The following is a 15324-nucleotide window of genomic DNA, read 5'->3' on the forward strand; positions in this document are numbered from 1 at the left end:
CAATACCTCCACTCTCTGGGTCTCCCCACCCAGGGGAACCCTCACCCACTATCCCCACCTCGCCTCAGTCTTTGGCTACTGACCAGTCACTCTCTAGTCCCCGCTCACTGAGGCTGACTGCAGTACATAAGCCACTTATCACAGGCAAGCGGGGGTTTGGACCTGCTGCCTCTGCCTACACGTGGGGCCTGTTTAGGCCCCGCACAAGGCCCTGCAGCCTGGGGGATTTCCAGGTGGGAGCTCCCCAGCACCTCTCACCTTCCCCCAGTGCACCCCACCTCAGGTTCCCAGGTATGCTCCCCAGCAGCCAGGCCCTTCTCCCTCTAAAGGCAGAGAGAGAGACCACTCCAGGCTGCCCTGGCCTTCTTATACAGGCCAGCTGCAGCCTGATTGGGGCGTGGCCCAGCTGAGGCCACTTCCCCAATCAGCCCAACTTCTAGCCCACAGCCCCAGCCCTCTCCAAGGACCAGTTCTGCAGCCCTTCAGGGCAGAAGTGGGTGACCACCCCGCTACACTATGCAAAAACCAGAAGGCTTATACAAATCTGATCACTGAAAAGAGTGTTCTACTTAGAAATAATTTTGTACATACACTGAACACACCTCATATTTCTTTTCCCATTTCTTTTCCCACAAAGAGCCTTGGTAGTAAAGATGGGCACTTGCTCCTCTGAGAGCTTATTTTCTACTGCTAATTCCCCATCAGAGATCAGCCTTCTGGTGTGACCAATGATTCCACAGCAAACAACTATGATGTAAGAAGATGGCGGTGACATCATATGATGAACAGTAGGCTCAGATGGACTCAAGCAAAGACGCTCTATTCAACTTGCAATATTAAAAAAGGAAGATACAGGAGAGTTTGTGTGTGATAGCACAGAAGGATTTCTAAACAGAATATTTTACAAAAAGTCTGCAACAGGATGACCTGATGTGGAGCTTTCAAGACATCTGAATACTTAAGTACAGACAATAGCTTTAGGTGTGACCGAAGGTCTGCAAAGCTTTGTAAATATAAGGTTTTGGAGGTGTCACAGCAATCTAGCAAACCCCAGCTCTCAGAACACCCTGAGGCTGCGCTGGATCAAAAGATGACGCTGAACTTAATTTGACTTGTCTTCTTCCCACAAGCCATGTCACAAACTTTAAAACAGAGGGATAGGCAGATATGCTGTATTTGCACTTAAAAAAGAAATGTCTCCCTCGAGTTTTAGCCAAGTGTAAACAAAACCCAGAAAAGAGAAGGGTTACGGGGGAGATCAGAGACCAGAAGCACACGATGATGGGACAACACGGATCGTATCAAACCATCATTACAAAATACATATGCAAATGCATGGTTTTCAACATTGACTACTCAAAGGACAAACATTTGCTTAGAGAAAGAATAAATGATTTGTGGGTTTAGCCTACTAGGCAACTAGAGAGGTTTCAAGAGAAAGCACAAATCTTAACTGGTTAATAACCATTATAAATAAATGAACGTGCCACATGTGTTCAGATACTCTGGTGATGAGAATCATAGAATCATAGAATATCAGGGTTGGAAGGGACCCCAGAAGGTCATCTAGTCCAACCCCCTGCTCGAAGCAGGACCAATTCCCAGTTAAATCATCCCAGCCAGGGCTTTGTCAAGCCTGACCTTAAAAACCTCTAAGGAAGGAGATTCTACCACCTCCCTAGGTAACGCATTCCAGTGTTTCACCACCCTCTTAGTGAAAAAGTTTTTCCTAATATCCAATCTAAACCTCTCCCACTGCAACTTGAGACCATTACTCCTCGTTCTGTCATCTGCTACCATTGAGAACAGTCTAGAGCCATCCTCTTTGGAACCCCCTTTCAGGTACTTGAAAGCAGCTATCAAATCCCCCCTCATTCTTCTCTTCTGCAGACTAAACAATCCCAGCTCCCTCAGCCTCTCCTCATAAGTCATGTGCTCTAGACCCCTAATCATTTTTGTTGCCCTTCGCTGGACTCTCTCCAATTTATCCACACCCTTCTTGTAGTGTGGGGCCCAAAACTGGACACAGTACTCCAGATGAGGCCTCACCAGTGTCGAATAGAGGGGAACGATCACGTCCCTCGATCTGCTCGCTATGCCCCTACTTATACATCCCAAAATGCCATTGGCCTTCTTGGCAACAAGGGCACACTGTTGACTCATATCCAGCTTCTCGTCCACTGTCACCCCTAGGTCCTTTTCCGCAGAACTGCTGCCTAGCCATTCGGTCCCTAGTCTGTAGCGGTGCATTGGATTCTTCCATCCTAAGTGCAGGACCCTGCACTTATCCTTATTGAACCTCATCAGATTTCTTTTGGCCCAATCCTCCAATTTGTCTAGGTCCTTCTGTATCCTATCCCTCCCCTCCAGCGTATCTACCACTCCTCCCAGTTTAGTATCATCCGCAAATTTGCTGATGAGGATCAGCTAAGTACCTGCACAGACAGAAAGATGCACTGAAGTAGGAGAATGCTGTTGTTAAACACTTCGAAAACTAAACCAATTCATTACTTTCTAATGTCAAGACTGCTAGTTCACACATGTGCCCTACCTCAGAGAATGCTACTGAATTTCCTAGAAATGTACTTTCACCACTGTGCCATCTTAGTTAGTCCTCCACATTTCACAAGGAGATATAGACACACACACACGATCTGCTAAGTGCTGCAACGTTTGTTTCTTGAATTCAAAACTTCCAAATGAAAGGAGTGCAGATCCTGTGCTGGGGTCTTAGAGACTGGGCCCCTTTACTGCTCCCAATTCGAATGAACCTCTCAGGTGCAATACAAATTCAGAGATTTTAAGGCCAGAAGGGATCATTAGATCATCCAGTTTGAGCTCCTTGATAAGGCAGGACAGAATTTCACCCACTTACCTGTTTATTCAGCCCAGTAACGTGTGTTTGACTAAAGTAAAATAACAAACAAAATAGGATGTACTTCCCAATAATCGCTCCCTGACCAGCAAAACTGTTTTCTGGACTTGGTTACGCCTTTCCTATGCTCTTTATTCCTAAAATAAAACCTCTACTTTGGAACAGAGGAATTGCTCTACACCAGAGCAGATCAGTGGTCCAACCAGTTCCATCTCCCCTAGCTCATCCCAGCACTGCCAGCATCAGCTACTCCAAAGGTAAAAGCACAATGAATTAACTGCCCAGAGAGTACGTTTTGGTTAGTGACTGGCTTATGACATGAAAGTTTCTCTCTCTCATAAAATGTTTTTTAATCCTACATGATAACTGGGTGTTTTTATTAGATTCCAAGACCAACTAGTCCCAGTTAGCTGTAATTGTTGAATGAAAGCTACAGTACCTATGCGTGTATACACATACATACATACACACACACACGTACAGTGCAAAGCTGCCTTTAAACAAACAAATTATGCCATGTTATGACAATAATAAGCCCAAAAAAGCAAGGAAATTCAAAGTTAAGGGTGCATGGTTGACTTAATACATCTGTGTGGAAAGAGGGTTCTCTGAATATCAGGCTGACTTCACATAAGACTCTGGTTGAAGATGGAATGTCAGACAACTCTGAATTTCTGACTTTGCTCAATGCATAGGTAAGGTGGGGAATGGCCTGCTGAACTAGTTTTAAACCAGTTCAGGTGAATATGGTTCACATGCTGTTGGGTCAGGCCAGCGTGGACGGACAATAACTCTTTCATAAGTACCATAGGCTAGGACACAGGATTCTGAACTAACTGACTTTGTTCAGATTGGCCAGATAATCAGCGTTTCAACAAAATTAGTCTGAAATTGTTTAAATCCCTTCCAGGAAATACTATTTTAGCCTGAGGTTCTATAATGAAGGTCCAAAGAGGTGTAGTGCTGGGATAGAACCAGGCAGCCTAAATATTAGCTGGCCCCAAAGGGCCATTCTCTATTGATGGGCTCTTGTCTCTAGAGAAGCAGGGCTAGAATGATAATCTCTACAAGAAAACCAAGTTTTCCTTGGGAGTGAACATTTACACAGCAGCCCCAACAGACCCCAGCATCTCAGAAGCAACTGGCATGGTTCATAGCCCTTCCAAATGTGAATCTGGTTGGGCAGCTAAATATTTAAAGCTAGCTATTTATTGCTTGAAAATTAGTTACCCCAGGGTCACGGATTTCTCGCTCAAGTCTTGATCCTATTTCAGGGACCCCTTCTGCCTCCCAATGTAAGAAGGGCCACACTGGGTCAGACCAATGGTTCATCTAGCCCAGTATCCACTCTCTGACAGTGTCCCACAAAAGATCAGTGAAATTTAAATACACTTCACCTCCAGGAAAATAGACAGGAAGTCCAAGCAGGAAGGCTAGACATGGATAACATCGCCTCCGCCTGGGTTAATGATCAACAGAGTTCTCAGCAGTGTGCTAAAACACACCTATGCAAACGCACTGAGGTAATCGGAAAAAAATATCATGGGGAGAAACACTGGGGAGCGACAGGCCTTTCCCATGGTCTATTTGACACATTAGGATGAGTGAAAAAGGAAGGAAAAAAGGGAAGAAATTTCACTCAGCTCAGCTGGTATAATCAGAAACAGGCTGATCATTCTAAGATGCTAGGTAGAGAGCAGCATGGAAATGATGCTCAGTTCACAACTTCTTGCCATGGAGGATGGAGCAGAGAATTATATTGTTGCCCAAGCATCCAGGGAAATATAGTTTGCATGCCAGGAAAGTAATATCGATATTCAGTGCTGATCAAAAGTCTCTACTGAGCTTTTAAATGGGAAAAGATCTAACCAGTCTATTTTGGGTTTTCAAACATCCAAAACTACAAGTGACCCTTAGTTCACAAAATGAATTCAACTGCAGTTGAAAGCAGCAATTTGAGCTACTCCGTGGAACTCCCTTTCCCTTGAATCTCCATTTGTCTGCAGCTCCCTCTTTAAATCCGAGGTGTCAGCAATTCTCACTATAATGGTAAAATATTTACAAAGATAGAAAAGCAATTAAAGATCTTCAATAGAACTCCACATTTCCCAAGATACAGAAAAGCCTCCAGGATACAGAAAAGCAGCATCCACCTATTTCATGGCTGAACACATGCCTCAACACAAGGAATTACACTGAAGATTAAACTTTACACTACAAAGTTAGATTTCTAGATAAAGGCTTCCTCTTAAGGCAATGGGGAAAGAAAATGAACACAGGTTAGGGCCTAAAGTGAGGAGTGGATAGGAAGAAATGAGTCAATAAAATGAGTATTAATTACATTGTGTACAAAATCAAAAGCCCTATTAACAATTTGTAACATCCCTTGTATGTTACACAAATTCTGAAGGAAGCGGGTTACTTTTAAGCGGTAGCACTATCCTGTGTATTCCAATTCTGCAAAGACACTTCATGACTAGTTTTAACCCTTTGCTGAAAGGAATTCTACCGAGAGTTTTAGTTGCCTTTTTCTTTTAAAGCAGAGGTTCTCAACCTGCTGCCCAATCAGCGCACAGCTGTGGCCCACGTGACACCCTCAGGGCCACACAGGTAGTATACATATTGTGTTGGATGTGGCCCACATATCACAGAGAGCTGCATATGCAGCCCACAATGGTAAATAGGTTGAGAACCATCACTGTAAAGGATTCCAAAACTCACATAAAACATTTTTGGAGAAACTGGTAGTTCTACATTCCTCCTTTTAGTCTGAAACACAGTCTCTTCAACACAGAGAGTTTAGCTCCCATAACTGGGAACAGGCCAGCATTGAATATAAAAGTATCATTAAAGATCTTTCTCAGTTTACAAAATAGCAAATACAACATATGTATAAATATTTCCGTATTGTTAAAATGCTTTTATTAGTGCTCTAGCTAGTACTCGTGTCCCCCCTTACCATAGTATCTGGGTAAGGTTTAATCTTTGTCACAGACCCCATGAGGTGGGAAAGTGCTCTTAAGCCAATTTTGCAGATGGAGAACTGAGGCACAAAGACGAAGGGACAGATTTTCAAAGATACTCAGTTGTCCAAAGCTACAGCTAGGCTCCAAATGGGATTTTCAAAAGCACCCAAGTGCCAAGGGGAGTTAGATGCATCAACAGGCACCTAAATACCTTTGACAATCTGGCCCTAAGTAACTTGCCACAGGAAGTCTGTGGTGGAGCAGGGAACACCCTGACCACTGGACCAGACTTCCTCTCTAAAAAACAGAAGGCAGAGAAAGAGACCTGGCAGTAAAATTAAGGACAGTCTGCTACCGTCTCAGGGCTGAGTAACATATTTCAAGGACTAATACATATAATAAGATACCAAAACCTTGTGATTAACCCTAAAGAGTGAGGGCAGACAGCAAGTAGAGTGGAGACTGACTTGTAGAGATTACTGTAGGTGTCTTCAGGTAAAAATTCTTGGACATTTACAGGTCCACCTCATCTACCTTGATCTTTCCAATATCTGCTGTGACCACTGGTTGAAATTTTAGGTCCTATACAGGAAAAAGCTAATAACTAGGTCCTATACAGGAAAAAGCTAATAACTAAATGTTCCTCCCACTGAGTTCAACAGGAATAGCAGCTGGCCCTAAATCAAGATACAGTTTTAATGGTGGTATTTTGATGAACAAAAGAGTCTCTTAAATGTTGATTTTAACCTTGTGAATGAGAGATATTCAAGGTCCAGTCCAGCTGACTAAACCACCAACTCAGAGCCTGAACACAGGAATCATTTTTTTGCTGATGCCTGAAAGTCAGAGCCAATTCGCTAACTGCATCTACTTACGAATACACTCATGTAAACGTTCCTGGCATTAGCAATCCAGGTGCTGTCTTTACCATTCCACACAAAGAACAATGTTTTGGTGCAGCAAAACCTTGACATCTGATTTTGCAGGTAATTGTACAAGGATCTGTGATCTCTAACTGAATTCCTGATTTGCAAAGCAAAACATTCTAATGTAAGAACAATCAGCTGAAAAAACTCCCCACTATCCAATCACAAAAACCACACCACTGTTCCCAGTTTAAAACCCTGTCCCAGATAAATGTGCTAATCCAACACTGGGCCCTAGATGAAGGGCCACAAACTCTTTAACGCCGGTTAATCTCAATTTACAGAAGGCTGAGGACAGAGCAAGCTCCTCTGATAACTGAGTTATCACCAACTCCAGGAAAGGAAAGAGTTCAGTCCTTCCAAGCAAACTGCAATTGCAGCTGCTCCTGGACACAGCACCCTTGGGCAATCAGACCCTCAGAGACAAGAAAAGTTGAGTTCTCCTTCCCCTCGGCACCATTTTTGCATGCCTCTCTCCATAGATAGTTTCAGATTGTGGGTTAAATATTTGAGTAATGTATATAAATCAAACACATCTATAACCACTGAAATTGTTACCTAGCTACCTAACATAATCAAGACATTATAAAGTAAATGTTTCAGCAAATACCAGCATTTATCCTGATACAGAAAAACAACAACAAAAACCCAACACATTTGCTGCCTCAGATCCCCCAAAGCAGACACATTGAGTTCTATTTACACAGAGACCTTGGATACACTGTTAGATTCCCACATTCACAGACACAAATGGGAGAGCTGTGATGTTTACAGGCAAAGTTATCAATTAAACAGAATAACTAATTACAAACATGTCAGGTCAAGGATGGAAGGCTTAGAAGAACCTCATTAAACAGACAAAGCTAACAAATACATAGCACCAATTGTTTAGTCTTAAACACAAGGGAGATGCAACAGTGGCCCGTGACCAATTTCTATGACAAATCTAAGAAAGAATACTCATCAAGCTATATCTCAAATGCAAAGTGTCCAGATTTCTGGTGGAAGCTCTTCACAATGGAACACTGCACCAGCTGGGTTCATACCAACATTTTATCTGTCTCTTCAGAAGAGAAAACAGCAGCTGATTTCTTGAAAGAACCACCAGGCATGATTATACCACTACCAGTGTCTACCTTGAGACTTGATCCTCTCCTACTACCAACTCCCCCAAAGCCACTATTAATTATTTATTAATTAATATGCCTATTTGTAGGTGCATTTAAATCAGTGTGTACTGCTGGAGGGACTGGTTATTCAAGAAGCTTAGCAATGGGACATGGAGCCTTTCAGTTTGAAGCTGGCCAAAACTGGTAGTGACTTGTAATCCCTATCCACCCATGGCTCTTCAACCATAGCACCATCTACTGCTGCAATGGACAAATCTTGCTGCTTAGGGCAGTACACAAGCTAGACTCCAGCTTATGCATTTGAAAAAGAGAGGAGGGGATCTTCAGAGAGGAGGACAGCAGGTGCAAGGGTTGACAGTTCGTGATCCCAGCACAACTTGCTAGCCATTGGAAAGCAGAGTTTTGGAGGGTGCCACTCCATTTTTTGTAGCATCAGTTGTCCATTATCCTGAACAGAAAGGAGCTAGGACACTGACTACGAATGGATGAAGATTTGGAACAGAAATCGGAGGGGGACACCAAAACATTTACCAAAACCCCAGGGTGTCACAGTGTTGCCATGCATTCCCTTAACTTTATGTATGTTGATGGACTCCTAGCATTAACCAAGTAAGAGTCTGTACTATCAGCATGCAACTAAGAGTTTATCCCAAAGTTTCAAGTTTCCAGGCTGTCCTTGCAGAAAACAGAAGAGCAGCTATAGCCTGGCAACAAAAGTACGCAATCCCTCCTCCCGCTCCTCAACCCACACTTTATAAGAGAACACTCTCGGGTCTCAGAGCCTGGGGCGGTGTGGGGGAGAAGAAAGTTTACAGAAAGCTGAAATTGGAGGTTGATAAATTGTTGCAGTCTAGTAAAGCATGGTAGAAGATAGAAATGAAAAGGCTAATTTGCTGACTGAAAATCCTCTGTGGCTATTTTCATAGCATTCCCTGATATCTGATACCCAAGCCTGAAGTACTACAGGAATTTCAGTCTCAGACTTTAAGAGGACAACTCCTTTCTAAAGCCTCTGCTGATACAGGCAAAGACTTTCACCAGTGACTAGTGATTTTGGATGTCCATGTTATAAAGAATCTGATCTTCAGAAAAAGCTAAACACCTACCCGCCGAAAAACCCCGGAGCTTGAGGGAATCTCAAGTTGGGCACCAAAACAGGAGCTACTCAAAGTCACTTGTGAAAAGCTTGGCCATTGTGTAGACTAGACTCCCTGTTGCCCTGGATTACTGGCCCTACGTTAAAGGGGAAGTCAGAATTACTAACCAGAAAAGATGCTTAAAAGAAAAAAGCCATTAAGACAAAAACTGTAGAAGTATATACCTGCAAACTGTAGAAGACCCTAATCCAAAAGGCAAAGTGAAGAATTCTCCTCCCACCCCACCCCAGGCAGCTGTCCTGCTGTTTCCAAAGACAAACAACATTCTGCATTTCTGACCAAGCCCCCCCCCCACCACATGATTCAACCCATCTTTGCGCTCCTGGGCAAGTGTTTCATCAGCTCAGTTCCTGGAAGGGCAGATACTGTGAGAACACAGAGTCTCCTCCAGCCGGGAAGTGACACAGGCTGAGTCTGATTAAGAAATTCAGCTGAAGAAGGGTAGATTTTCCCTCCCCGCCCCAGACTCCTCCGTCCTCGAGCCGGGTCGCCGGCTTGCTGGGGCTGGCATGGATTTAGCAGCAAGTTAAGAGCTAGCAGCACAAACAAGCGATAACCCCCCGCTGCCGTTCCCGGCCCAGCCACTGGGCCGCCTCTCCCGAGGGCTCACAGCTGCTGCCTTGCGAGCGGGACAGACTTTCCCTGGCAGCTGAGGCTCGCGGGCAGCCCACGCTCGGTTCAGTGTCACAGCGCAAAACTCTGCCGGCCGGAGCATTACCCCCATTACTACCCCCCCCCCCCCGGCCACTGGGGCACGGCTCCGCCCCCGTGCATTACTACTAACCCCCCCGCCCCCCGGGGCACGGCTCCCCCCCCGTGCATTACTACTACCCCCCCGCCCCCCGCGCCCCGGGGCACGGCCCCCCCCCCGTGCATTACTACTACCCCCCCGCCCCCCGCCCCCCGGGGCACGGCCCCCCCCCCGTGCATTACTACTACCCCCCGCCCCCCGGGGCACGGCCCCCCCCCCGTGCATTACTACTACCCCCCGCCCCCCGGGGCACGGCCCCCCCCCCGTGCATTACTACTACCCCCCGCCCCCCGGGGCACGGCCCCCCCCCGTGCATTACTACTACCCCCCGCCCCCCGGGGCACGGCCCCCCCCCCGTGCATTACTACTACCCCCCCGCCCCCCGGCGACCGGGGCACGGCTCCCCCCCCCGTGCATTACTACTACCCCCCCGCCCCCCGGCGACCGGGGCACGGCTCCCCCCCCCGTGCATTACTACTACCCCCCCGCCCCCCGGCGACCGGGGCACGGCTCCCCCCCCCGTGCATTACTACTACCCCCCCGCCCCCCGGCGACCGGGGCACGGCTCCCCCCGTGCATTACTACTACCCCCCCCCGCCCCCCGGCGACCGGGGCACGGCTCCTCCGTGCATTACTACTACCCCCCCCCCGCCCGCCCGCCCACCGGGGCACGGCTCCCCCCCGCGCATTACTACCCCCCCCGCCCGCCCGCCCACCGGGGCACGGCTCCCCCCCCGCGCATTACTACCCCCCCCGCCCGCCCGCCCACCGGGGCACGGCTCCCCCCCCGCGCATTACTACTACCCCCCCCCGCCCGCCCGCCCGCCCGCCCGCCCACCGGGGCACGGCTCCCCCCCCGCGCATTACTACTACCCCCCCCGCCCGCCCGCCCGCCCGCCCACCGGGGCACGGCTCCCCCCCCGCGCATTACTACTACCCCCCCCGCCCACCGGGGCACGGCTCCCCCCCCGCGCATTACTACTACCCCCCCCCGCCCACCGGGGCACGGCTCCCCCCCCGCGCATTACTACTACCCCCCCCCGCCCACCGGGGCACGGCTCCCCCCCCGCGCATTACTACTACCCCCCCCCGCCCCCCGCCCCCCGGCGACCGGGGCACGGCTCCTCCGTGCATTACTACTGCCACCCCCCCCCGGCGACCGGGGCATTGCTCCTCCGCGCATTACGCCCCCCGCATTACTACTACCCGCCGCGGCCCCGCGACTGGGGCATGGCCCCACCAGGCACTGGCCCCCGGACACGGCCCCCCCGGGGCCCCGCACTCACAGCTGGTTGATGGCGTTCTGGGAGATCACCGCGTTGTCCGAGAAGTAGGGGATCATCCTGGGGCAGCGGCAGGGGCGGGCGCGGCCCGGGCCGGCCCCGAGCCGGCTGCGGGTCATGGGGAGGCGCTGCGGGGCCCCGCGGGGGCAGCCAGCGGACGCGGCGGAGCCCGGAGCTCGCTCGGCGCCTGTGCCCGGGCAGCCACGCGCCGCCCAGCTGTGCGCCGGCTCCCCGCCCCCGGCCGCAGCGCGCAGGCGCGGCCCGGCCCCCCACGTGTCGTGTCCCCCCCAGGGCCGAGTCACGGGGCTGGGGCGGCGGGTAAAGCGGAGCCCCGCGTGGCTGCTCGGAGCAGGGCGCCTGGGCAAGGCCCCCCCTGCAGCTGGTGCTGGGCGGGGGGGGCGGCCAGGCCCCCCTGCAGCTGGTGCTGGGGCAGGCACTGAAGATGCTGGGTGGAGACGTTCAGCTCAAAGGGGAGAGCAGGCCAGTAACGCCCAGGGCTTGGCCTCCCCCCGGAGCTCAAACCTGCTCCCCCCAGCGGCATGCCACTTCACGGCCGGGGAGCGTCCACAGCTGCAGGGGCTATGCCCCTGGCCCCTCCCCGCGATTGGCTACCCCACCCACAAGGGCTGATTCTCCCTTCCCTTAAGCAAGTTTGACAGCAATGGCCCACGCGTGATTAGAGGGGAACTCAATTCTTATCTGGGTGATAGGAGGTGAAGGGGAATAAAGTGCCCTAGTGGAAAGTTTAGAGGAAGCTGTTGGATGCTCGCTGTGTAACTTAATGACATTGCTCCTACAGCAGCTAACTGGTAAACTTAATAGAAGTGTATTATTAATGCCTGAGCAGCAGGCTCTTCTTTTCCTCCAGCAGAGAATTACACATCTAGGCAGGAGATTTGTTCCATCACCCCAGGCTGCTGTAGGGGAAGATGGAAACACAAGCACTGTAAGGAAGAGATGAAGACAGGGTAGCTAGTCTGGTTGTATTAGCTAAGGTGTGAAATCAGTTATTTGCATAACACCCTCCATGAACATAAGCAGATATTAGTCAAGCTTTATTAACTTACTTGTACCAACATAGCCCTTTTCCAAATAATTTTGGCAAGTTTTATTATTTTCTGTCTCACTTATTTCACCACATGATGAATAGCACTAGCACAAAAGTGAAGCATTTGGCAAGCAGAAAGCAGGGATATTAAAAGCAATATCCAACCATCATTCTGCTAAGTTTCACACACTGACCCCATTCCCATCTCCCTTTAATTAGTGCAGTATCAACTTTAACCAAAAAGTAAAATTTCACATCTATGCCATAATGATAGGCATCAGGAAACCTGTTCCAAGATGCTTTGGGGATAAATCATCATACAAGATATTTAGAAAAATAAGTTTAGCTACTACCACGACAAGTGTTACAATCTACTAAAGGAAAAACAGTTTTAAAAGACTACTGAAGAGTTTAGATTTCAGAGTAGCAGCCCTGTTAGTCTGTATTTGCAGAAAGAAAAGGAGGACTTGTGGCACCTTAGAGACTAACCAATTTATTTGAGCATAAGCTTTCGTGAGCTACAGCTCACTTCATGCAATGCAACTTCATCAGTTTAGACTCGCCCGCAAGGACAAAAGCTGTTCGATACATACAGCGCTGCACTGGCACAGCTGTACCAATGCAGCACGTCTAGGAAAGATGCTAGGCCGATGGGCGAGAGTTCTCCTGGGGGCATAAAGAAAACCCGCCTCCACAACGGGAGAAGCTCTCCCTCCGACCTCGCGCTATGCACACAACCGCTTATGGCGGCGTAACTTGTCCAGTGCGGGGTGGTTTAGTCACACCTCTGAGCGACAGAAGATGTGTAGGATAGACATAGGCTGTAGTCCAGACAGAGCTTTAGCCTCCAATGTCTAGCAAGAGACCTGTAACCAGGGAGGACTTTACAACTCACCAACCCTACCCTGCTGCTACACCTCTTATTAGGTTATTTAACACCCAGTTAATCTGCCAGTCTTGAATCCTCTTCCATGCTACAGTTTATGACACCAGGAGTCAGTCCACAATTCGTATTCCCGTGTGGTTTATGCTCAGGATTTTACACTAGTTCCTATTGTGAAACGGAGGCCACGGAGCTTTGTTTCCCCTCCGAAGACTGCCAATGCTGAGCCAGCAAAGCAAGCCTTTTACACTCAGCATGGTAGAAGTACCAACAGCATAAGACTCCTCTAAGAGCTGGCAGTAACATTGCCCTAGTTCTTAGTAAAGGCTGAACATCTGTCACCTCCTCCGGGCGGGAGAGCACATTAAGGAAAATATTTCTCCATACACAAGTAAAATAAAAGATCCACAGCATTTTAACTCCCTTTAATCTTCATCTTTTGCTCCCAAGTCCCTGGTGACAAGGCTCCCAGGAGCAACCCAGGAATTCAGGGATTACTTTAGATTAGATGAGAAACATGCTGTCACTGTGTCATGCTCAAATAAATTTGTCTCTAAGGTGCCACAAGTACTCCTTTTCTTTTTGCGGATACAGACTAACATGGCTGCTACTCTGAAACATGCTATGAAGTAAGCAAGTTCCCCGCCTGGTAGGGAGTCAGAGGGGTGGCCATCCTAATTCACAGATTCCAAGGTCAGCAGGGAGCACTGTGACCATTTAGTCTGACCTCTTGTATAACAGGCCATAGAGCTTCCCCAAAATAATCCCTAAAGCAGACATAGCCAATCTTGATTTGAAAAACTGTCAGTGATGGAGAATCCACCAGGACCCAGGATAAACTGTTCCAATGGTTAAATCCCCTCACTATTACAAAGTTTAACTTATCTCCAATCTGAATTTGTCTAGCTTCAGGTTCCAGCTACTGGATCCTGTTAGACGTCTCTCTGGTAGAATGAAGAGCCCATCATGATTATGTTCCCCATGTATGTTCCTATAGACCAATCAGGTCACCCTTAATCTTCTCTTTGTTAAACTAAAAAGAGATTGAGCTCTCAGAGTTTATCACTAGAAGGCATGTTTTCAAATCCTTTCATCATTCTTCCGACTCTTCTCTGAACCCTCTCCAATTTGTCAACATCCTTCTTGAACTGCAGACACTAGAACTAGACACAGGAATCCAGCAGCGGTCAGATCTGTGCCAATTACAGAGGTAAAATAACCTCTCTACTGCTACTCGTGATTCCCCTGTTTATGCATCCAAGGATCACATTTGCCTTTTGGCTACACCAGTGTCCCCCTGGGAGCTCATATGCAGCTGATTATCCACCACAACCCAATTAGTTCTACGTATTGGGCAGGGAGAAGAGAATCACCAAGCCTTTTGTCAGGGGCAGACCCATGTTATCTTTAACTCTCCAGAGAGCCAGCAGTTTGACAGAAGAACAAAGCAATCGGAGAATCACTTCAGGTACCAGAAATAATTTTTCTATGGGAACTACTCCATGACAGACAAGTAGTATACACAAACTAGGCATATTGTGTCTGCTTACTACACAGCATCAATTATCGGTGTAGACTGCTGAGACGCAAGGCACTGACCAGTCACTGCAGTTGAGATGAGTTTATTCTTGGGGGGTGGGGAGAAAAAAAATTATGTTGGATAAATTAAATTGTGGACAGAGAGGAGGGGATTATAAAAAGTCTTTGTTTTCCTCTTCCTACACTAGAGCAAGGGGCTGGGGGCCATGAGCGGCACTTAAACTGAAAAAGTGGACAAGTTACTTTTCATCAGTAGACACTTCTAAAAAAATCCATGTGTTAAGATTCTGCTAGCAGCTGAGTGAAGATCCAGAGGAAAAAAGTACACAGTCACCTTTGAGCATCTGGCTTCACCCACTAACTCCCCCCCAAAACTCTTCTGTCGAATGAAGACAGACTTCCCTCCCCTTTTCTTTTAATGCAAGAAAATGTTAAAAGGTTAAATAAAACTGCATCATAAAAGGCAAGTTCTTGGGTTATTTAGAATTTAGAGCATGTAGTAATGCAGATATGCACAAGACAACTTTGGACAGACACTTTGAAGACAAGCAAAGTTCACCTGAAAGGATATTTTTAAAAAGCTGGAGTATGAATAAAAAGAAAATATCTAGTAGGATCTGTCACTGCAAGTCTTTGCTGGAATCTGCATTAACTCATGTGTCTCACTGCACACCCAGGAGCATTTGTATATTAGAGTTTAAGAGTCTTCCAAAGACATTTTAATTTAAGAAGATGCAACACTAGCCAGCTGTCCTCCTGCAAGAGA

The 15324-nt window shown here is 48.0% G+C and overlaps 1 protein-coding gene across 3 annotated transcripts in view; it reads right to left on the reverse strand.

The window, feature by feature from the left end:
* SSH2 (slingshot protein phosphatase 2) overlaps nt 1–15324 on the reverse strand; it is a 148211-nt gene that overhangs the window by 63128 nt on the left and 69759 nt on the right. The window contains exon 1 of one of the 3 annotated variants that reach the window (XM_074975000.1): nt 11092–11214. The exons of the other annotated variants lie outside the window; for them this stretch is intronic. Coding sequence (XP_074831101.1) covers nt 11092–11207 — 116 coding nt within the window. The 5' untranslated portion in view covers nt 11208–11214. Of the gene's footprint in view, nt 1–11091; nt 11215–15324 lie in introns of those variants that run through there. 3 annotated transcript variants of the gene reach the window in all.

The sequence above is a fragment of the Natator depressus genome, chromosome 17, assembly GCF_965152275.1.
Source record: "Natator depressus isolate rNatDep1 chromosome 17, rNatDep2.hap1, whole genome shotgun sequence".
Taxonomy (NCBI): Eukaryota; Metazoa; Chordata; order Testudines; family Cheloniidae; genus Natator; species Natator depressus.